This window comes from Lepisma saccharinum, chromosome 7, assembly GCF_977018435.1.
Source record: "Lepisma saccharinum chromosome 7, izLepSacc3.1, whole genome shotgun sequence".
In the NCBI taxonomy this organism is placed as follows: domain Eukaryota; kingdom Metazoa; phylum Arthropoda; class Insecta; order Zygentoma; family Lepismatidae; genus Lepisma; species Lepisma saccharinum.
In genome coordinates, this window is record NC_139235.1 from 5,484,043 (window position 1) to 5,509,026 (window position 24,984).

The 24,984-nt window shown below is 37.8% G+C and overlaps 1 protein-coding gene across 1 annotated transcript in view; it reads right to left on the reverse strand.

The window, feature by feature from the left end:
- Positions 1 to 24,984, reverse strand: part of klar (klarsicht) — a 495,292-nt gene that overhangs the window by 87,817 nt on the left and 382,491 nt on the right. Inside the window, exons 10-16 of the mRNA XM_083124917.1 lie at positions 23,861 to 24,024; positions 21,029 to 21,176; positions 17,390 to 17,552; positions 14,063 to 14,292; positions 12,326 to 12,496; positions 7,867 to 8,019; positions 668 to 752 (exon numbers count right to left, since the gene is read on the reverse strand). Coding sequence (XP_082981043.1) covers positions 668 to 752; positions 7,867 to 8,019; positions 12,326 to 12,496; positions 14,063 to 14,292; positions 17,390 to 17,552; positions 21,029 to 21,176; positions 23,861 to 24,024 — 1,114 coding nt within the window. The remainder of the gene's footprint in view (positions 1 to 667; positions 753 to 7,866; positions 8,020 to 12,325; positions 12,497 to 14,062; positions 14,293 to 17,389; positions 17,553 to 21,028; positions 21,177 to 23,860; positions 24,025 to 24,984) is intronic.

The window sequence follows — 24,984 nt, forward strand, 5'->3', positions numbered from 1 at the left end:
GCTGTTCATTCTTATTTGGTTCCTGATTTTCCAATAGGTGGTACTGGATTATAATCTGAATTAACGAAACTTAGAATGGCATTGGATTATGTTAGATTAGATATTATGCACAAGGGCGCCCGCATAGTGGGTGCCTGGAAAGACTTCATACAATTCAAATTTTGAAATTGTAGCGTGAAAACATGGACGAGGGGTGCAGTGAAAGACAGCAGATTAAGTTTCCTGTGAAAATTATCCTGTGGTGGGGATGCTATATGAGAATTCTCTAAACTGGGGAAAAGCATTATCCCAACTTTCCTCCACTTTAAGTACTTCTGCCCCCCCCCCCCCCCGAGAAAAATCTTGCGGGTGGCCTTGATTAAGCGAATAACGTCCAATTATAAGCATGCATAAATTTGTTGTAATAATATAAATATATGAATAATATTATATACCTGGACCATATATAGAACACACGTAAGTCTTCATATATTTATTTTATTACAATTAATGATCACTGATTGTGTGTAATTTGTTTGTAACAAAATATCCAACAGAAAGTAATATATTCGTGGCTGTAACAGCGCCAAGATTAATTTCCCATCTGCAACCACTGACATACCACATCACTCAAAACAACGTGATACATAACCACATTAACGCTACAGTACTAAATGTCTGTACTTACCCCTTATGTCACAGCATTCCTGCGCCGACAAAAGGACTGGCCTCAGACATCTGATATTCTCCTGGCACGTGGCGATGATCTGTGCCTGTTGGGGAATGAAAAACACAACGTTAGACCCGGTCATACACGAACTGGACTGGCTGACTACAGAGCCACGCTGTGGCTACGCTTCGCCCTAACCTGTTTGGATACGGCCTCTGACGATCCTTCCTGTTCAGGAAGACAATGCATTCGCCCCCTTTCCTCCGCCCCCTCTAAATGCCTCACGTTACATAACTACTCCCTCCCAGCATTTCCGTCATGCTTCGGTAACACGCTGCATGTATGCTTCCGGAAAAATAAACGTCATTTTTTTCTCACCACATGCCTTCTAAGCAAATATACAACCATGATTTGTTTTGTTCGCACAAGGAACCACATCGTTTCAGTAACAAAAACGGCGCTGTACGAAAAAGTTGTTCCGCTCACTTTTTTCTCGCCTGCATACGTGCCTTCTGCTTATTCGTTTAACAGGATAATGATTAACTTTGCGTTTCTGAAAACAAACTGAAAAGAACTACATTCATTGAAAGTATGACAGAAAGGGACAAAAACTAAGAACCTAAGAATGCAATGGCCAACAGAGGCCAATGAACCAAAGCAGGTAAGACAGGGTGTTCAAAAAAGCAACTACCTTTTATACAACAGAAGATCAGTACTGGAGATATAGTGGGCGTGAAAATTTAAAGTAATCCAGCGTCATTTGTAGCAAAAACTTACATGTGATAGTAACATTGCGGTTTTACTTGTCAAGAGATTTACAGTACTAATGGAAATTACATATTTGGGGAAAACCAGGCTAAAAAGATCGGTACAGTGGGATCCATGAGTATTACCGTGCAAATCGTCCATGACTATTTTCATTAATTTTTCTCTTACATCCTATGTATTTTTAAGCGATGGATTTTTATGTATGCTGGTGCAGAAGTTGTCAACAGCTTGTTTTGAGTTTTCTTTTAATGTTTGAAGCTCTTATTCGGTCAAAAAAAGTGCACGAACATGGCCATGGACAATTTTCACGATAAAATTCATGGATCCCACCGTACATTCAATGACAAATGCTTTGTTGTAAACACGCAAAATCTTACTTTGTGTCCTTTTTGTTACTTGGACCTTATCATTCTTGACTTGTGGGCGGATTAAGGGGCGGTGCTGTGTCTCTCCCAACACCTAAGGCATCATAGTTTTTCATGATGCTGAATATATTTACACGTTGCTTCCTCTGTATTAAGAGATATGCAAGAAATCTAAACTTTTTCTAATTATTTAATTATCTTTTTCTTCTAAATTTGTACAAATCTCAAACTTTCTTTATTTCATTGCTACTATAGAACACTTTATATACTCATGTAAATTCATCACAACTTCCTTAGATGTAGCTTTTGTATATGTTTTACTACACAGGGCATCAAGTCATTATTTGTATTAATATTGTTCAAAATGAAATGATGTATGGCTTAATTGTAACCCTATTGAGATAATAAAAATATATATTATATATGGGTCCATTCCATGCTAAACCATCCAATGGTGGTTGCATGACCATTTTAGAAAAATTTCATTTTTAGTACATAGGTTTGTACATGTTTCTAGATATCAAAACCAATGTTCAAAAAAAAATATTGTCTTTAGTTCTCCTGGGGCAGCCATTTTTCCAACATGGCACATGGCCTTTTTTTTGCTCATGTAGCAGTATACAGAAACCTTAATATCTCAAAAACCATTAAAGCTAGAGACCTGAAACAAAATTCATTTTGTAGCTAATGAAGTATACTTCCTATGATATTCGGGTATGTTTTGCTTGAAATTGCATCGTAAGTACGAAAATTATGGTGGAAAATGGGGTAACAATAGTTAAAAAAAATTGCATTTTTAAGCCCAATTTTTTTAATGAAGAGGTTTCGTCTAAGACTTCATTTTTTTTTCATGTGTAGACCTACCTGCAGGGTGTCTGTAAATAAAATATCAGTGCTTAGAAATGCACCCCTTTTTTACAGCATGTGCTCAAACATAGCCGTTCATTGAATTTTGACAGTTTTTGGGGTTAAATATCTCAGATGGGTCCCGTTTAAAAAATTCTGAAATTTGGCACATAAAAAGCCCTTCATGAACCTAACTCATAGTAAAAATCTCAACTTTTAGATTCAACTCGTTTTGGTCAATATGAGGTAACATATGTCACCTAATTTCTGACGTTGCAAAATAAGGTTAAACTACATTCCATACTTAGAATAATGAAGTCTTAACTTTTTCTTTTTTAAATTTGGGTTAAATAAAGGCTCAGAAAATTTACTAATATAAGGTTTTAATACTTGACTTACCAGAAATTGAAATTACAAGGTATGACATTTCTTTTATTTGAAAGTTTCAGACACAAAACGAGGAAAATATTCACAGGTTGTAAACCCAGTTTCAACAACCAGATTGTACACACATCATGTGAAAAGTCACCTCCCTAGAGTTAAAAATAATAATAAATAAGAAATAATTTTGTATCGTTTTCCGAAAACGGACAAGTTTGTTATTAAACGTGATTCAGAGCTAGATATCAAGGATGATACCAAAGTATAAAACTTTTCTGCTACCGTTGTTTCCCTCGCATTGGACCGCATTACTTTGTGTGGCGAATATTTTTACCTTTATATTTTCTTCTGTAAATAACAACGCCCACACTTGTCCAATCTTACAGAAGAAGCAGAATAGAACTGGCAACTGCACTAGCCTTATCTCCTCTCTCCCATCTCGAATGACAGTTTCATTATTACTACTTGCAATGTGATGAATGAAATCCTCAGCAACGCTTTGCAAAAGAAGCATTTGAGTCTGGCTGAAGTCATCCCTCTAATTACTTCAACCAAATTGCATTTGCAGGATATTGCAAATAAGTGTGAAAACATCAACAGTGATCTGTAAGAAATATTCGGACCAAAATGAAGAATATAGGATCTGAAGCGCACCTGGTTGCTGATGAAGATGCTAGGAAAACTTTCTGTGGGATGAAGGAATACGCGGAAAATGTAATTGAAGAAATGGAAAACGTTCAACGGTCAATCTGTTGATACCATGAGATTCGCAAGTCAATTTGAAACCTTTCAATCAGTAGTAGACTTGCAAGACACCGAAGTCAAAAGTCTTGTGCTAATTGTACCATGCTTAAGGTGCAAGGCATTCTTGCTGACCTCAAGCCCTACAAATTTTTTGTCATGTAGATGCTTGATAATGGAATATATACAGAAGCTGACAATGCATTGTTGAAAATCTTAGAAGCTGACGTGGGATATTGCGAGTTGAAGTCCTTCTAACCATTCCCGTAACGACAGGCGGCGTAGAAAGGTCTCTCAGTGCTATGAATAGGATACAAACTAGGACAAGAAGTAGAATGCTACCAGGAACTTTAATGCATTGCATGATAATAATCATTGAGGGGCCTAAGATTCCAAACTGATGATTTTTTGGAGAAAACAGTAGATTTATATGCCTTGAAGAAAGCTCGCAGGATAAGACTGCTGTAAATTCTTCATGCCATTTTAAGTTTTGCATGATGCGTTCTACTGAGTTTAATCATTGTAATATTTTTCCTGGTTCACCATTGTGGAATTTGTTCTGGATGATTGAATGTAAAAATAGGTGATCATTTACTATTTATTGTAATGCTAATTGACAATATAATATTTGTAACTGTTAGACTACAGACTATTAAAAAGAAACAGAGACAAATAAAAAGAAAAATCTATGTCTTTCCACATTGAATTACTAAGTATACTTAGGTCCTCGCATCCTACTTTATTTTTGTTACTGTACGTCATTTCCCACCTGCAACGCTCAGCGTCAAGTTCATTGACGACCCACGAACGACAACTGGTAATTCTCAATGTTAAACGCACATATGTAGTATTTCGCAGATGAGATTCACAATGCCCTCCCGGTTCTCTGGAATGTCCCCCCCCTCCCCAGAGCAAATTTTCTGAAAGAAACACTGGACCAAACAAGGTGAATGAAGAAACATGAAAAACTATAGTGAACTGGACATATTAATAAAACAAGGGAATATATTGAGAGAAGTAAATTCTTAAGGGATAGCCTGAATAAGGGATAGTCACATGAAAAGGGCGAGATAAGCTCAAGAGGTTAAAAGAATAACAAAATGCAAACCATTTACATATAAATTAAGAGGAAGGTGAAAAAAGAAACTGAAAGCTGACAACGTAGATGATTTACAGAGAATGAAACTCAGAAATTGGAGACAACAAGCAGAATAAAACAGTGGCACAATATTGTTGAGCTAGCCAAAAAGTTGTAGCACTACACGAAGAAGAAGAATGAACAAGGATTGGATAATAATGTAATTACATGTTGTTTTTTCTGTTAGTATTTTCACATTAAATCAGTGAAATGTGTGGCATGTCATGCAAAATAGCATGGAAAACTTGATTTTAAAGTACATTCATACAGAGTCCAACAATTAAGTAATGAGACAGTTGTTATCAAATTAAAATGACATAAAATATTTGACCAATGCCTGTGTATTACTCACAGTACATCCCTTCTGCATCAATACAACAATTGGTACAGTTGGCCAGTGATTGAAACATCTGTAAGTCTTCATGCGGTATGACTTGAAGATTGGATGTCCTTGTGTTCATCAAAAGTGGGTAATTTCAGCAACAGCTTCACTTTCGGGAACAGGAAATAATGACACGGGGTTAAGTCTGGGAAGCAGAGAGGATGATTCAACACACTCACTTGTTTTTGGACTAGGAATACCTAGACAACCACTGGTCACTGGCGTTTGTGTTATCGTGGAGCAAGAACAAGCTGCCCGGTTCAGGATGCTGAGGTCAGGCATGGTCAGTTCTCTTTCATATTCATTCAGAGCACTATGATAGTAATAGCCAATTACAGTTAAAAAAAGTCTTCACCTTTGATTTTCGAAGCTGCATTTTCTTGCCTACAGGTGACTTCCATTCTCGGATCTGTCATTTCGTAGGAGTGCCGCAGCAAAAATGCTCTCTGCTTCATCCTGCACAACAATAGAATTCAAGAAATGTTGATTCCCACAAGCAGTTTTCCGAATGTCTTTCATGAAACTTGTTCACTCGCTACACCATACTGATTATGTAATGAACCCGTACACCTCCCTCGTGACATGGTGGCATAATTCCCAGCATTCCCATCGCAAGTTTATGACTTGTTGCTACGTTGTAGATTGTGGACTGCCACACGAAGAACACATTACTTGACAGATAGAATCCACACGTGGGACAACTTAAAATCATATTACTTAATTGTCGAACTGTGTAAGTACACAGATTTACATATCTTACTCCATAAGAAACAAGAATTTGGAAGGCTCTAAGAGAGAAAGGAGTTGAGGAAGAGATAGTGTGCAGAGTACATACAAGGCCAACCAGAGCTGTGAAGACATCAGTGGGAAGAATGGAGTGGTTCAGTATAAGTAATGGACTAAAACAGGGAAGTGCTCTTTCCCCACTGCTCTTCATAATTACAATGGATGGAATTAACGAAGAGGTGGGGAAGAAGATAGGAGAGGAGGAGATGAAGGCTCTGTTGTTTGCTGATGACTTAGTAATATAGGGGAACAGGGAAGAAGTACAGAGACAGCTTGATAGTTGGAATGAGGAAATCAAAAGAGCAGAAATATAATTCAGTTCAGAAAAGAGTGAGGTGCTAACAACAAGAAACAGAGCCAGAAATGAACCATAAAGATGGACAAGGAAGAGTTGAGGGTAGCGGACAGCTTCAAATATCTAGGAAGCATAATTGAGAGAAGTTGAAGAATAGATGAGAAGGTAAACAGAAGATGACAAATGGGTGGTGGACTATATCAAAGCATTCGAAGATTAATATGGAACAGGGATGTACCTATGAAATGCAAGAAGGTAATATATATAACACACATTATGTGCCAATAATGTATGGAGCAGACTTGGACAATGACAGAGAGAGATAAAAGAAAGATGCAGGCAGTGGAGATGAAATTTTTAAGGAGTATATTGGGGAAGACTAGAAGGGTTAGAATAAGGAATGAGGAGATCCCACAGACAGTGGGTGTGGTGAAGCTTCAGGACAGGATAGATCAGGCACAAATGAGGTAGTTCGGACACAAGAAGAGGATGGATGCAGAAAGACTACCAGTAAGAGCTTACAATGCACAAGGAGTAGGAATAAGGCCAAGGGGGAGACCAAGATGTCGGTGGAAAGAGCAGATAGCAGAGAGTGTCAGAAGAAGAAAACAAGGTTGGAACACCATGGAAAGAGAGGAGTGGTGGAAGACCAGGAAAAAAATGGAGAGGCTTGACTTCTATGCTGACCCAGCCAGAGGCAGAAAATGGCATTTTCTGACATTTTCATATTTTTAATCATGTAGGGCTCAGAACAGACTCCCTTTCAATTGTTAATTCAACAGCAGCAGAAAAGCTTATGGACTGGCTTTGGGCAGGGGGGGCTTCCGTAGAAAGTGTGGAAGATCAGCTGGAGATTTGATGAAGAAAAAGGGAGGGGCTGATGTGACTGCACCCTGCCACACATCCCAAATTCAAAAACAACTGTCCTGGCATCGGCCAAAGGTCCATCCAAGCAAGATGCTTGTGTGTAATGGACTGCAGGGTGCTTCTGGCGAGTCCCGTGGTAATTTCCAGATCAGTGAATGTGATGTACGTACCTATTGTCAGGGGTTAGCTCCTCCACTCACATGTTTGTTTGCATTGTCACTGTCAATTGGTCCCTTTCTGTGTTGAGAGCAGTCATTTATTCAGCCTAGTAACAAGTTTCCCACTGTTTTCTGTGACAATGCATCCTCCACACACTGCTGCCTGTGAATATCTGCAGTGATCAGATCCTCTATCAACAGAAACCACATCGTCCTGCCTTGTGTTGGAGGAGATCACTCTTCAAGCTGTTCACTCGTGCAATGACAGTGGCAAAAGAAAAGTACTGCATTGTACATGGATTGCAGCCCCCCCCCCCCCCTTTTCCTGTTCAGTGCTGCCATCGAGTGACAGACCATTTAACTATGTCTGTCATGACCCGCAGACCATGGGTTATGGTGAATTTGAAATTGTAAATCATGGTACATCCCTTGTATAATTACATGCATGTACTTGTAAAGAGTACAAAAGGAGAACAAAATGAGTACTTACAAAGTCGCTGGCCAGTAGATCTGCGATGGATCTTTGTTGTTTGTTGAAGACTTGCTCCGTGAAGGTCAACTGGGCAAAAGACTGCTTAATAAGATCATGTAAATCTTCAAGATCAGAATCACTGTCCAAAACAGGGACATCAGCAGGTACACCCTGGAATTAAACAAGGAAAATCAAATAAGGAAATGTAAGGGAAAAACTTATTTTACTTATTCCAACATTATTTCTTGATCCCTTTATCATACAAAATGGACTATCTTTAATTAGAACTCGAAGGAGATATGAAAAAAGAAGTCAGAATTATCTAAAATTCGAATTAACACAAACATCATGTCATTAAAGATGGTTTCAAGGGGAATAAACTTTCAGTTTTCACATTAATGAGTGCAAATAAAGAGTCTGCTGTATTTTTGTGTACTATTGAAACTCAAATGTGTAGACGTGTCAAGATGCAGGTGACTTGCACATATCAGTTTTTGGGATTTTTTTTACTTTTAAGTAAACTGGTTACTCAAAAAGTAACTATTACTGTAAGTCACTCAAGACCTAGATTTTTACATGTGGTGGCATGGGGGGGAAACATCATCGTAAGCCTCCCGTACATACAGTTTCAGTTACAACTTTTGAGCCAAGTTATATCAGATTGTTTGTTCGGTTTTCTCATATTTTCGTAACATTTAAAATATTTTACTTTTTATCTTGTGGCACTTTTCAGAGCAATTTTCCCCCTTGCAGATGAGGTTTGGGACTGCATTCTCTCCCCCCTCCCCCTTAATCTGGGCCTGACGTTTCATACAGGAACTGCAAGGACAATGTTCTTCTTTCGCTTATGGCCAAGACTGATTTTCATTATACTTTAATCAACCTAACATGTTCAAAGTAAACTCTTACATATGAACCAATTACACCATGCACAACAATTTATAATAACAAAAAGTATATAGAATAGAATAGAATAGAATAGACTTTTTATTTTCTACTGAGCGAGGTTCAGCCTAGGGTTGCTCTATCACCTAACTCAGGACTAGGTATTACATAGTAGGGTTACATGTGAAAAGCATTAAACAAAATGGTTTAGAATAAATGAGATTAAAAAAAAAACTAGAAGCACACACATATACAGGGTGTTTCGTAAGTTAGTTTACAACGCTTGGGAGGTGATTATACGAGTGAAAATAAGGTGGAAAGTTCATGTAACGAAATTCCGGAAACTGCTTTGTTGCCGAGTTATTGATGTTTGAAAACGTGGGAAAATGATTTTCCGAAGTGAATAATGGCAAAACGGGTAGAGAGAAGTTGTCGGTGTTGGGCGGTCCACTAAGAAATTGGGTGTGCTCTTGTCAAAAAATCACGCTGCAATGTTGTGCAATGTCGGCACAAGGGATTCCCCAAAGGATGCGAACGAAGATGTTGACGGGAGTGGGGTGGGTGTGCGTTCTGCGTGAGCTGGTATAGATGAAAATTGGCATGTATTGAATGGCACCAAAAAAACAAAGAAAATTTCCTGAGCGAAGGGCACCATGACGTAAAAACGAAAAAAATGAACTGTCATAGTTTTGCCGTTATTCACTTCGGAAAATCATTTTCCCACGTTTTCAAACGTCAATAACTCGGCAACAAAGCCATTTCCGGAATTTCGTTACATGAACTTTCCACCTTATTTTCACTCGTACAATCACCTCCCAAGCGTTGTAAACAAACTTACAAAACACCCTGTATACAAAATTCAAAATCATGAAAATAAGTGAAAAAAAAAAAGCACCATAGCCACATGATAAGGCAACTGTTGCCTCACATTACTGCACCTGCACCCCTAGGCCAGGGCTTTCAGAGTCTAAGAACTAAATCTGGTCCTGCTTGGGATATATACACCACTCAATGCTAAACATGATGTTTCTGAATTTCTAATATGCTCCAACCAATGACACCATGCTATGTTAGTTCATTGCAGTCATTTCAGAAGACTGAAATATCAAAATTATTGTTCTTATTGGTTGCTGCAGGTAGGTTTGTGTAACCATTTTATTGATACACATAATCATTAGACTACTGGACTCGTCTACCAAGAAAGAAAACCCCTCTGATCTCATAGTTGAATTTTCAAAATGGAGCATGGGTGATTCAGTCACAAGCTTGCCATGTATTCCTGCTAAAATGTGCAGCTTCAATACATCCAGTCACTTTCATTCAGTGCCAAGAGTGTATCGTCGTGTGACAATCGGATGAACGTAACTCCAAAAAAACAGTGTTCAGTTTCTTTTAATGTGTCTACCATATTTCGCCACGTAATTGTCGTTTATTTTAGGCCAATATTTTTTGCAGTAAATAATACACATTACTAGAACATGATAGCAAATAATGTAAAATTGACAGCTGACACAATCAAAAATAAATAAAACACTTCTTATTACAGTTGTTTCAGTTGTACTTCTCAGAGGAGCCACCCTTTTCTCAAAATTTCAAGTTTATTCTACTTATGAACCAGTACTAAACTTTTTGCAACTATATGAGAAATGTATTGCTCCCTTCAGTGTATTCTGCTGATATTAATGAAAATACTCTTACGACATTTGCATCATGATCTGAAATGGCAAACAAATATTCAGCAGTTATCATAACCTGAAATAATACGAAACATGGTGACCGTAACATAACTTGAAATGGTTCAGAACTTTCATTTGGATTTTTTTTTGTAGCTCTATAATTTTGTTCTGTATAACCATAATCATAATATTGAATAACAGTGGGAAACACCTTGATTATGATTATGTCCATTGGTATAAACCCCTATGCAAGAAAATCCACTCAGGCATTGAACAGTGACATTAACACAAAGTGGCCCCAAAACTTTATTTATTAATAATGATAGCTTAAGTCTGTTTACCACAACACACTTCATTTTCTTGCAATGTTGGATTCAAAATAAATTTAAAAAAGATTTAGCTATTGAATTTGGGAGTCCACTTCATAGACTTGTAACTTGCATGATTCAGCACTGTGACCTTTCTTTATTCAACTGAAAAGCATATTTTCTTCATTCAAATTATGTAATGATCAAAATGTAGGACATGTCTGGTAACCCTACCATTATGTAACACTTTTTTTAAAAATAAATTGTGCTAATATTATCAGTACTTGAAAATAATTTTTACCAGATATACTGTCTTTCGTGCAAGATTAGGATGCACGAAATACTTGTCAATATACGTTAGTCCAAATTGACACACAGTTTCTTCACTTTTCTTAGCTGTTATAGGTTTGTGCATTATAGTCAAATTATTATACTTGGGAAAACTTACTACTCTGTTGTGAAGTATGGACTTGCAAAATTTTTGATCCGAATATTCTGCACCAGCATCGTTGGTTTCATTATCTGACATGCCAATGTGACGTTTGCGAGATGAAATATTGAAATCAATTTTTTTAACTCAAAACACAAGGTGCGACAATTATGTGGTGAAATATGGTACTCACTTTGACGAGGAATATTTAGTCTGACCGACATATCTCCTACCCTTCTCTTTAACGGTAAAGTGGAATCCCGTTATCTCTAATTTACTGGCTCCAAACAGAGCTTTCAAGTGAGTAAATAATAATAATAGTAAGGGCTAGGATTTTTATGACCTAAAAATCACCAAAATATGCAAAATAAAATATGCTCCTATGACATAAACTTGTACAAAATATGCACTATAATTTGAAAAATATGCCCTTATAACTGGACTGTTTCAAACATCAATATGTAAATGCTGAGATATTTTCACATACGAACTATTTTTAGTTCACTCTATGGGCCCTGAGTTGCAATGCACAATGAATACTTTCTGTAAATTTTCAAATTAAAATGAAAAAGATTTTGCTGCAGTCAAAAAAAAAAAAAACCTCTAGTAAACCTGGGAGTAAGAACGAATCAATCCACTTCGAAAATGACTGTATATTTCTAGAAAAAGCGAAAATATGCTGAATATGACCAAAAATCCATCAAAATATGCTCCATTATTCAGAAATGGCTAAATATGCCAAAATATGCCCTTAAGAAGCACCCTACTTTAATTAGTTTCTTCAAAATATGAATTTCTACATATTTAGGGAAGACATCACCCTTACCAAAATAAATATACCAAGTCATGAAAATCCTAGCCATAATTATAATAAAAAGAACACAGCATTTCTACAGTTACATTCCTCTGGTTTTCATACAATACTATCACGAAGGGAAAATGGTACACAGCAAAAGTAGAGATATAATATTTAACACTGTCAAATTTTTTGCAAGGAAACAAGGGAGCAAAGTTATAAATAAGGCTACGCTGGGACACTCAGGTGAAACACTTTCATTTGTGGTGACTGTGACAGCAGTAAACACACGACTGTCGACTTTAGTTCACGAGTTGGCTGCAGTTTTTCTTTTCCCGGTACAACTGTTACTATGGAGTAATACATTGTGAAAAGTACTCACCACATATTTCCTCCGTCTTATTGGCGAGGTTGAAAAATTGTTTCCAAGACTAGACGCACAATCTGACTGGCTATCGAGGAAATTTCTGTAGTCATCTCCAAACTCGAGAAGGCGACGAGCAGCTTCTGAATCTGGGGGTTCCTCGCTGTAAGGCTCACTCAGGTACTTTTCCTAAGAGAAGCAAGAAAACTCACTAAATATCATTCATAAACTACATAGGAAATTGAATAAATTCTGGTACGGTTTCCAAGCTTTCGAGCGCTAATGTCAATCTCATCTTCAGTGTAAAAGCTCTTGAAAGCTTTGAAACCATTCTAGAACTGGCCTGTTTAATAGCCTGAGAGAATTTATTCATTATTCATCACTAGGAATGCTTCAAGACTTACTACAGTGGAACCTCGATTTTATGTTTTTCAGGGGGCCTATCTGAAAAAACTTAAAATGCGTGAAAATATAGAATCGAGGAAAATTTTATAGCATTTTGCTATGTTTGCTATCAAGATTGAATGTATAATGCGGGAAAATGTAAAATCCGACATAAAATCTGTGTTCTATTGTACTGGATAAATTATTTTTATGGATACACATGGATAACTATTAAGTACCATAAGTTGCAAGAAACCAAGTAACCACAACCGTTGGACCAATGTCAGTTTTTACGTGGGAAAGGTTGCCTAATTGATGTTGGTCTTACATTGGGGCAACGGTGGTTGCCAACGTTTGCCCAACTATGGAAAAATGAATCAAAATCAGTTTTAAAAACAACTATCCCATGCTAAGACAACTTTCAAGAGTATGATGTAAATTCTAGAGTGTAAAATAAATGATGTGTAACAGTGTTTCTTTCGAAATATTTCAGTCACAGCACATACTGGAAATATAATATATTTTTTAATGAAAGTAGAAGCTATTTTTAATCAGCCACCATGGATGAAAGATGTGTTGGTAATTGCTTATTGTTTGTTTGTTTAGCTGAAGCAGAAAAATAACATTCTTACAGGTATTAATGTTATGTGCAGACTAAATTCCATGAAAGGTGGAATACTAAGTAAAAGTTTTTTGCTACCACTACAGTGCCTTGAGAACAATGATACCATGTGACTGAGAAAGTGTTTGACTCTTTTTTATTTCCACAAATAATTGTAATATTGTTTACATTTGGCCTCTCAACAAACTATACATCAGAACACAAACCTACCCAAATTCTTTAGCTTTCAGTACATTGGTCCAACGTACAAACCACATGTTGGGCCAACATTGGAATCATGTATGGTTGGCCCAACCACTTTTCGTTAATTGGGAACATAGTAAAATGTAAATTACTTGACCTTCATACTTCATGACAAAGACTGTTACTCTCACCAAACTTTCTCATTTCCATGTTGGAATTTAAAATATTGCTTCCAGTTCATGATTAAAAAAAAACTGTTTCATGCAGTCTGTGCACTTGATTCATAATTGTATTTTTTATATTTTACATCACTATGATTGAATGTAAAATGCAGGAACATAAAGTCAGGTTCTACTGTAATTTCCTTGAATTTTCCAGGTTTGTAGACGTATTTATTAAATCCACTGACATTTCCGGAATGGAACTTTGTCACTGAATTCAAAGAATCCAGGAACGGTAACAAAGGACTGTGACCATGCCGGAACACAAACTTGGAACCTTGATGGTGAGATCACAAGTCTCCCATAATAATAATAAATATACCAAGTCATGCTGTAAACACCTACCTGATAGTTGTCCCATGCCTGTTCGGAAAACGAACTCATCTCTTCTACTTGGGCAATGTTCTTCTCTGTATCGCTGTCATGTTTAGCTGAAGTAGCTGCTGCAGAGGCTTTGGTGTCTGCCCTGCACTCTTCTTCAGTGTCGCTGCTGTACAGAACCTTTGCTCTGATTGGCATTGCTGTTGGGTCACTCGTGCACTTTTCTGAACCAGAGGGTCTTCTGGAAGTTGTTCCTAGAAAATGACAGGGAAAATGGATCAAGCTTCAGTATCAAGACTGCAAGATAAATCTGACTGCATGAAACCTAGTAATTCATTTAGATGTAAATATTACATTCTTTCTATTTCTATTGTACAAGGTGCATTCAATATATAACCAGAATTTTGTAATAGCATCACTCACCGTTGAACAGAGTTGCTACATTCATGTTATTTTACGAAGTAGTCCCCTTCTCTATCTTCTGTCAACTGGCCACCAGCGAGTTAATGCCCTTGTAAAAAAAAAATATTTTTGTTGACCTGTCAACCAGGAATGTGTCGCCCTTTGAATTTCTTGATCAGATGCAAAGTGTTTCCCGAAAAGAGCCTATTTGAGCAGTCGAAAGAGCCAATAATTGCTAGGTGCTAAGTCTGGTGAATAAGGGGGTTGTGCTATAACTTCCATACGTAAGTCCTCAATGGTTTGAACAGTCGCAGCAGCAGTATGTGGATGGGCTTCACGAATAACTGCTTCAACGGCGTTCCACACACCTTCAGTCGTAACTGTGACCGATTGGCCAACACATTGTTTGTCTTCCACACTTGTCACACTGCTTTTGAACTTATTCACCCACTCGTACACTTGGCATTTAGCCAAACACTTATCACCGTAAGTTATAGTCATTCGTCGATAAATTTCAGCCGGATTTACACCCTCAAAATGCAGAAAACATATCACATCACTGATCTTATCTCCGCTTTTGTACACTCTGTGACGGTCGCCATGATGCCAATCTACGGGGCTTCCGCAATTAACACAGGGATTTTGTGTCACGTGCTATGGGGCTTCCGCGGTTAATACAAGGGTACTTCCTAGAACAAGTGTATGAAGTTTCGTAATTATGGACCTATTACAGGAGATTTTATAGCAAAATTCTGGTTATATATTGAATACCCCTTGTATATCAATGTTATTGTTAAAAGTTCACAAAACCACTTTTGGATATTACAAATTAATACAGTAAATGTTAAAATTAAATTGATTTTCATTCTTCTGATGACATTTTATCTTGGTTCTCAATCAGTGTGGAGGGATGTGAGGAGATCCTATCCCCCACTTATGAAAATTATCATAAAGCATCCCCCCGCTAGGATAATTTGCATAGACATCCCCCCCCCCCTTGGGTATCCACAAACTTAACAAACCATCTCTCCCGGGCTAGGAATTTCCACTTCATGCACTGATGTAATTCACACTGTATCACAACTAATAAGAAGTAATGAGCTGTTTATAATATTAAATAGTGTTTATAAAATTAATTTACTGGTTAAGCTTCCTACTCCTAAAAACACAAGATTGTCTTTACCTGAAGTGTCTATTTGTTTTCGCTTGTTTCCAATGGTAAAGTTAAGGATGAGAAGCCTTTTCTATTACTTAATCATGTTTACACTAATATTACACTGATTGCATCCATTGATTCAAACAGGGTGCCATTGGGGGTGTGCAATGTGTGCTACCACACAGGGTATATATTCTGATATATGTCAAGATGACATATATTTAAATCAAGGTTCTGATAGGTTAGAATCCCCGAACCGTGGCATGCGGTCCAAGGCGTCATGCTTTGGACTGTGGCTACGGGACGAGCTCAGATTCAAGTCTCCTGGGAGAAGCATAATAACCTTTCTCCTGAGATTTCGACCTCTGAAGGGGACCGGTGGCCACCCACCATTGTGAGGAAATTGGGAACTACGAATGAGTAGTGTCATGAAAACCTACAACAATAACTGGAAGTTTGTCGTGCTGGCCACACATCACTCCATAACTCATTGGTAGGTAGGCTCTGACCTTCACAGGATTTTACGCCAGACACGATTCAAAAAGGACTTTACAACTTTGAAAGCATATATAAATTAATACAGATAACTTACAGAGTCGGTTGAGATGCCACTGCAAAGCAAAACACATCAAGTTTTGACTCACTTAGTCCATTATTACCAAACTCACCCACCAGTAGCGCCATCAGCATTGTTCTTGAAAATGGCTACTTTTACTGTCCACAGATGTGAAACGTTGACTCATCACTAAAAATGACATTGTCTAGGAATGTTTCGTTATCTGCTGGCGAGCGACTTTATCTGCATCCATAATGTGTTGAACCAATTTTAGTCTCGTGAAACCACAACACACAGCGAGCACGTTCCGCACCAGTAAAAGTAGCCATTTTCAAGAACAATGCTAACAGCATTACTAGTGGGCGAGTCGGTACTAATGGACTACATGAGTCAAAACTTGTGTCTTGCTTTGCAATGACAACTCAACCGACTCTGCAAGTTATCTGTATTAATTTCTATATGCTTTCAAAGTTGTAAAGTACTTTTTGAATCACCTTGTATATTTATTACAGTAGGTTAAAAAGATGGCAAAATAGTCAGGAAGGTGCTTTTGAAAATTTGTACTGCCTTTAAGTACTGCAACAATGCCAGAATCAGCAAAATCGTTAAGATTAATCCTGCCAGCCTCTGTTGGAATAATTCCTTAAATAGAGCACCAAAATCATGTTAACGAACAGAAAAATATATGATGAAGATGTTTTCTCGGGATATCAACAATATCCAGATAGACTTCCAGGTCTCGAGAGCTAACGCCACTCTCATCTTAAGGGATTGATTCATTCGTCAGCTCTCAAAAGCTCGGAAGCATATCCGGAAATCACCTTTCTGATATTTCGAAAAAACCTCTTACCATTCGCAACCACGAAAGGTTCAAGAATTAAGAGAAAAATAATGTCCGTGGCAACAATACATGTTTAGAGCATGGCTGAACACACAACATACATGCTAAAACGTATTATTCGAGTGCTTGTAGCACCGAAACAAGGCCTCTACTACCAAAGAAAAATTTGTTTGCCTTAATGTTCTCTACAGTGTCAAATTTGTTGGTGGTTCATGATTATAACAGTATGTAATAATCTTGTAATGCTGACAGCATTTTGGTGTAGGGTTTTATCAGAAAAGGAAGTTTATTTTATTTCAACTTTTCGAAATATGGGCCTAACAGCGACCCTGGATGCAACTATAAAGATTATAAATATGACAAGCAAATTGAATAAATAATATCTAAGTTACTTACCAGAGAAAGATCTTGATTTCACAATTTTCAGCTCCAGGGGACTTGCTTCACTGCATGAACTGAAGGACTTTGAATGGTACTTTTGAGGAGAATGTTGTTGAGTGTCGCTGCTGCCGGACTGGCCCAGAGTAACTCCTTCCGATCCAGATTCACTTTTACGACCCTGTTAAAATAGAACAACAGTCATATGTTGATATGATCCAAATTTTTATGCAACATCACTACTTTAAAATACACTATATAGCCAAAAGTCACTGGACACCCAGTGCTGTTCATTCCAAAGACACCAGCCAGGTAAATGTAATAACATATCGTACCTCCCTTCGCTTACATCATTTACCATCAGGGCAGACTTTCTCATATATTGCTGGTGAATTTTTTTTTCCCATTCGTCCTGTAGCCTAGTGAATAGTTCATGGGTGGTTTTCGGTTGAGTGGGTCTGGCACACAACAACCGAAGCTCCAGTTCATTCCAAAGATGTTCCGTGGGGTACAAATCGGGGCTTTGAGCAGGCCACCTAAGCACATCCACCCGATTGTCCTCAAACTACGATGCAATGGACCCTGCTTTATGGACAGGATCTTTATTGTGCTGATAGAGAAAAGGGCTCATTCCAACCCGTTGCCACAGTGTGGGCAGCATACATGCTATTGTCTAAAATGTCCTCATAAACAACCACTGTTCATGTTGCCATTCAGCAAAACTAATGGCCCGAGCACAAAACAAGAAAAATAGCTCCAGACATTCACTTGAGTGTCCGGTGACTTTTGGCTATATAGTGAATGTCACTGATATACCCTTTTGTGAGAGAAAGGGTAATATTTTGTGTTATTGTATATAAATTGTATATTCTTTTCATGTATATATCTAGTTTAATATTTATTGCATTTTATGTTCTATTTTTGGTAATTCTGTGTATATTTCTGTAATGGTTTTAAACAAAAAATTCTTTAATTTCGGATAAAAACCTACAATGCCTTGCAAAAGTTTATCAACATCATGTTTTTCTGTGATAACTTTTTTCAAACTTCATAGATTCAAATGACATTTTTATATGTTGGGCAGCGAGATAGTTACATCCAAACCAACAAGTGGTAGACCAGATCGGACTGTTTACAAGATTATTAAAAACCTTCATTCGATTTTTTCAACCTGGCAAAGAAATGACACCTTTATTCTTGTCACTGTAATGCATGAATGCCTTGAACAATCACCAAGCTAGTCGCCAGTATCAATCCACTCTAATACTTGGTGGTTTCAAAGCCCTTAACATCAATCACAGGCACACCTTCGTGACATAGAATCAATCAATTTGTCGATCACCCACTGAGGGGTCTTGTCCCATTTTTTTTCTGCAGCTCATCCAACATGTGCTCGATGGGATTTAAGTCCGGACTCTGCCTTGGCTACTCCACAGACGAATCATGTGATGGTAGTCGATCCACTCCTGGGTGACTCCCGATTTGAGTTTCACATTGTCCTCCTCCTGCAGGATGAGGCCATGTCGGAAGTGATGAGGAGTGAATGGGTACATGACATTCGAGAGAATGTCCCTGTACATGTACTTTTCCATGTTGCCCTCGGAGAGGACCCATTCCAAGTGCAGAGAAGCACCCTCACATAATCACATTTCCACCACCATGCTTGATGGTGAGCAGTTGGTACTGGGGGGACCTTTTGCCTTTGGGGCATCGTACCCGCTCCCCACCATCGGTTTCAAAGAGAAGGTTCTTGCTCTCATCGGTCCACAGCAAGATGTTCCACTGGCTCCGTGTCCATGTCAGGTGCTCCTTCGCCCACTTCAGTCTGGCCTTCCTGTTCTTGAGGGAGTTCAATGGATTTTTCACATGCCAACATCCAAACAGTCTTCCCATCCTAGGCTGCCTCTTCACAGCATCCATGGATGGTGGCTTTACTCCTGTGCTGTTATTTCTCGAGTAATGTCCCTGGAAGATGGATGGGGATTGGCACGGCAAGCATGCAGAATGATCCAATCATACCGGAAATCAGTCACACCCTGCTGCCTGGGTTTGGGCATCTTGAGAACACCTCCCTGTACCTTGTTCCACTGTAGAACTCCACAGGTGGCCGATCTTGAGATGCCAAACAGCCTCCTCAGCTGAAGGAAGAATGGGGAACGAACCCTCAGTTGGTAATCGAAACATAGATCGATTCCATGCCACTGAGGTGCCAGGCTGTGATTGACGCTAAGGGCTTTGAAACCAAGTACTAGAGTAGATTGATACAGGTGACTAGCTTGGTGAATGTTCCTCAAGGCATTCATGCATTATGGCGACAAGAAAAAAAAGTGGCATTTCTTTGCCAGGTTGAAAAAATCGAATGAAGGTTTTAATAATCTTGTTAACAGTCAGATCTGGTCTACCACCTGTTGATATGGATGTACCTTCCTTGCTGCCCAACATATAAACATTTCACTTGAATCTATGAAGTACGAAAAAAGTTATCCCAGAAAAACGTGATGTTGATAAACTTTTGCATGGCACTGTATGTAAATATCACTTTTATTTGAAGCATGTGTTTGTAAGTTGAAAGTAATTTATCTCTGATCTTGTAAAATGTGTAAAGGTGAGGATTTCACATGAAAATGAACATTCTCCACAGATAGTCGACAGAATTCAAACACAAAAGTACTGCTCAGTGTTGTACATACATCCTGGTGTGGTAGTTTGGGGCGCAACCATAGTATGCCGATAGCCACTCATAGAGGTTGTGTGTTATAGTTCAGCCAAGACACTCATAATGTCTTAATCCCTGTATTTGTTTGAAGTATATTTGCATTATAATTGTAATAAATAAATAATAAATCCTTTTGTTTTATCTATGGCAATAATGTGTTTTTGTTTCTCTGTGCTGTGAAATATTGTTGTCGCCTTACCCTGAGAGGGGTCTGTGTAGTTCAGCAAGTTTTATCCTTCACTGCAGAGCATTATTCTGTTTTTAGGATTGAGCTGAAACCAGATAGAATCTGAACTGGAAATTATCACTTAGAATTTATTCTTTCATATTGACTGATACTTTCCCAGAGTTTGGCTATTTCACAGTCCTCAAAAATGTCCCACAATACTTTCATAAGGTAGAGTTCCCCGTGCATATAGCACAGAGCCATTAAGGCACGTTTAGCAGATGTGGGGGTAGGCTGAAAAACATTCTCGATCTTGCTCATTTTGGAAATGATGTGATCAGCACCATGCTCCAGCCACATTTACCCACCAGGGTAACCCCCCACGTACCCACTGCCACTTTATGCATGGACAAGACCAGAAAAATTCCAAACTTAGACCACCCTCCCCGGGAATCGAACATGGGTCTCCTGCGTGGAAGATCCTCTACCAACTAGACAGCCGTGGCTTTTACAATACTTTCTTGGAGTGTAAATATCTTGGAAATTATGGAAAATCCAAAGTTTTGTTTCTTCTGCACCAGTATTGTGTGAAAAAAATATATTTTGTGATTAAACAACAGATACTTTGATATTCCGCTGCGATTCTTGAATATTTTAAAGTAAATCTATGTTAAATCGATGCATATAAATGCAGAGGAATATTTATATATTAGTAAATATTTATGTTCTAAGCCTTGATATTTTCCTTTGGGAATTTACATAAACAGATCCTTACCATCATTCGCTTGCGCAGTCTCACTTTACGCCTTCTCAAAGACCCTGATCTTGAAGTGGAACCTTCGGCTGGCTGCTGTGGGGATTCCTCAACTGTAGATGATGAGACGTTACCCTGAACTCCAACATATGCTATTTCAGGCTTCGCACTGCAAAATAAGAAGCAAATCAAATTTTAAGTACTATACACTGACATACTGAACAATAATTAAAAAAGAAACAAAAAAACAACTTATATACCAGCACGCAACAGTGATGTACTTCATATATTCTAAACTTTGCTCTTTAAATGTGTCCCCCAAACCCTTCCTTCTTTCATTTGTTGAATCTACTACCCGGTCATTTGAGCATTGTTGCTTTTTCACTGTTACAGATACTTCGGAGCTGTTCAGTTCTGTTAACAGATTCTTCAGATAATTCATGTTCTTATGTACAACAACATTCATAAAATAGCATTCCATACATTTAGCATCAACAAATAAAAGCAGCTACTCAAAACTTATAGCAATGCAGTAAAAAAATATGCTGGAAACATTTTGAGAAATTATTATCTCATTTATCCTTTCATATCTTCTGGTATCAGCAGACACCCTCTGAGATTTTTGTTCCCCCACCACAGGACTCTCGTTAGATATGCCACTGGGCTGGCTAGAATCTGATTCATGGGTGGTTATTCCATGGAATGAGTCTTTCCCTTACAAAGTAGAAGTATTAACCATGTTTATGTGGTCAATTTATTTTTACAGTTTCATTGAGTTTCATTAAAACTATTCTTATGTGGTCATATATCAACTTCTAAGGGCTGTTGTAAAAACCACGAGATGTGTATCCTCGTTGTGGTCCTACGTGGTAGCCAGCAGACGACCATCAGTGTCTGTGTTGCTCATCTCGGCAAAGGGAAAGGGAGTATTCGGCATTCTTCATAGATCTTCGGCTCTGTCTTCGGCATAGGGAATGCATGACCGCCATTCATTCCAGCCTCACAGTTTCATTCAAACTAAATCAGCGTAAAAAAAATATTTTGCAATATTTTTTTCTTCATTTACACAGAATTTTGTGTTGTCAGTTATCCAAGTAAATTTTATGTGTGTTATTTCTGGAATTTGTACGAAAAATATAGGTTTAAAAATCATACTTAACAGTTGACCAAATAAGCACGGTTCAATTGACTCAAAGGGAATGAGTCCACAGAACTCATTCCGGGTCTTGCGGCAGCCTAATGGTGCATGGGAGAGAGTAGGTGGCTGCTGCACTCTTCGTCCAGGCCCACGTGAGGTCACGAAGTTTTGAAGAGAAGAGAGAAGTTATTTCTGGTGGTAGATCAATGTCCGATTTAGACTCTACCGGGTGCAATAAAGAAAAAAATGTGTCAACATACTGTTGGCTTTGGGTCCCATTTTCAAATGAGTTCTGCTCCTAAGCACACTTCATGCATAGACAGGCTACTCAGATTGGACCTACAGTTCAAAATGGGATCCGAACCTCTACATGTCTCCACCGGGTATCGAACTCTGTATCCCTTCATTACAAGGCGACAACGTTACCACTCTACCATTCGGGAGGGCCTATTTCCAAATGAAAAGGGTATGTGGAGCAGTTCAGGTTTCGATGATATTAACAATTTACATAAACATCACATCATCATCGGTAAACTGAAATCCGCGCTGAAATTCTCCTGAGAATATTTGCAACTATGAGAATAAACCTGCAACAAGATCAACAGCGCAAACTGGAGATGATGAATCAAAAATAGAAATTACAGTTTTTACAATTAGTTGATAAAAAGAACACAAAAAAAAGTTTTCAAGACATTTTCTATTCTTTGAAATTGATTTATGATCAACATTTGACATGGATCGTCACAAAAGTGAACTAAGTGTCACTTATTCCTCAGATTAATATCTCAAATGGGGGTACAGAAACCTTTGTTTTACTTGAAGATTTTTTTTTTTAAATGTTCAAGTTAAGTTTGTTGGTTTAAACAGTTCCCGTGCTCAATGATCTTTTCATCATTTCACCGAATTCACCCAAGAACAGTAATTGAGAAGAAACTGCTAAAACTGAAGTGAAAATGCAGAAGATGAATTCTACAATTTAGTGATAGAAGAATTCATAAAGAAAGTGTTCATAATAATAATTATTATTATAATAATGCTTTTTAAAATTTCTTACATGTGCTTCCCTTGCTGTAAAAGTCACGGACTGCTCCTCATCTGATTGTACAGGTAGACTTGAAATATTGTGTCAATTTATTTATTTTATCTGTCTATATCCACACAACTTCAGAACGGTAATGTAGAAAAGACGAATATGCTCAAATTGTTGCAACTTTTTGTTAAATATACTGGAAGCCCTTGGGGTGCAGTTTTATTTACATGCTGGTATATTCTTGAATTCTGTACCACTTATAGGTTCTGAGTTTTTAGTGTTTGAAAATGTTAACATTTCCTGCATCACACTATTCACTCTAGAAAGAGGTTACCAAACTTTTTCGTATCATGGCACCCTTAGTGTTTCAATATTTTTCTGTGGTACCCAAGTCAGAATGTAGGCCTATTTTACACTTGCAATGATGCTCAGTTAGTGAGGTTAGTGCGTGCCTTAAGTTAAAAAGTAAACACACATTTCAATTTCAGAAACATCTTACATGTATGAAGTACTAAATAAGCACACATTTGGAACATCATTTCAGTCAAAATATTCGAACATTGTGATGCCCCAGCAAGTCAGCCATGGTGCCCAAGGGTGCCATGGTACACACTTTGGAGCCACTGTTCAAGCACAGCCTTTCAAATAGATGTTACTCATGAATAAATAATCAGTTGTTACTAACCTTACTGCGAAAGTTCCTATTTTCCCAGGTGGTGTAAGGAGCTGATTGAGAGCAGATTCGGAAACCGAGAAGTGGGCAAGACTCCTGCACACTCCAAGTTGGGACACCCCTGAAACGCTCCATGGACGATCTGCTTGCTGGCCTCTCTTCTGCCTCATCATTACCTAAAGTAAATCATATTTTAGCTTCTCCACATTGATTTTTCAAAATCTAACATTATTCAGTTTTTAGTTCTTTTGTAAAATGTATATACACATTGAGATGCACTCTTAATACCTTGTGTGAAAAATAATATTTTTATTTTATTTCATCGTGTAATGGACAAAAATGGTAGAAATATAGCAAGGTTTCCTGCATTTTGCAATGTGAAGTCTAGTTATATCCCAAGTAACCACAACCCTTGGGCCAATGTCAGTTTTTACGTGGGAAAGGTTGGCAAATTGATTTTGGTCTTACGTTGGGACAACAGTGGTTGCCAACGTTTGCCCAATCAAGGAAATGTGAGTCAAAATCAGTTTTAAAAACAACTTTCTCATTCATGATGGTTGCGGTAAACGCTGTTTAAAATTACTTACGTGAAATTTAGAAGATTTCGCACTTCTGCATTGCACGATTTAATGGTTCAATCCTATTAATTTCGAAGATCCACTGTCTTCTCCGCTTCAAACGCCGTACCCTTTTGTGAATGAAGACAGTGGATCTTCGAAATTAATAGGATTGAACCATTAAATCGTGCAATGCGGAAGTGCGAAATCTTCTAAATTTCACGTAAGTAACATTCTCATGTTCAACTTTCAAGAGTATGATGTAAATTCTAGATTGTAAAATAAATGACATGTAACAGTGTTTCTTTTCAAATATGTCAGTCATAACACATACTGGAAATATATTTTTTTTAATCAAAGTAGAAGCTATTTTTAACTCGCAGTCACTCATCAGTTCTTTGTCAGCCACCATGGATGAAAGGTGTTAGTAACAGTTTATTGTTGGTCTCTTTAGCTGTAGCAAAAACAAGAACATTCTCACAGGTATCTTGTGAAGGTGGTTATAAACAATGTTACGTGCAGATTAAATTCCATGAAAAGTGGAAATTAAGTAAACTTCAAAAAGTTTTTTGTGCTACC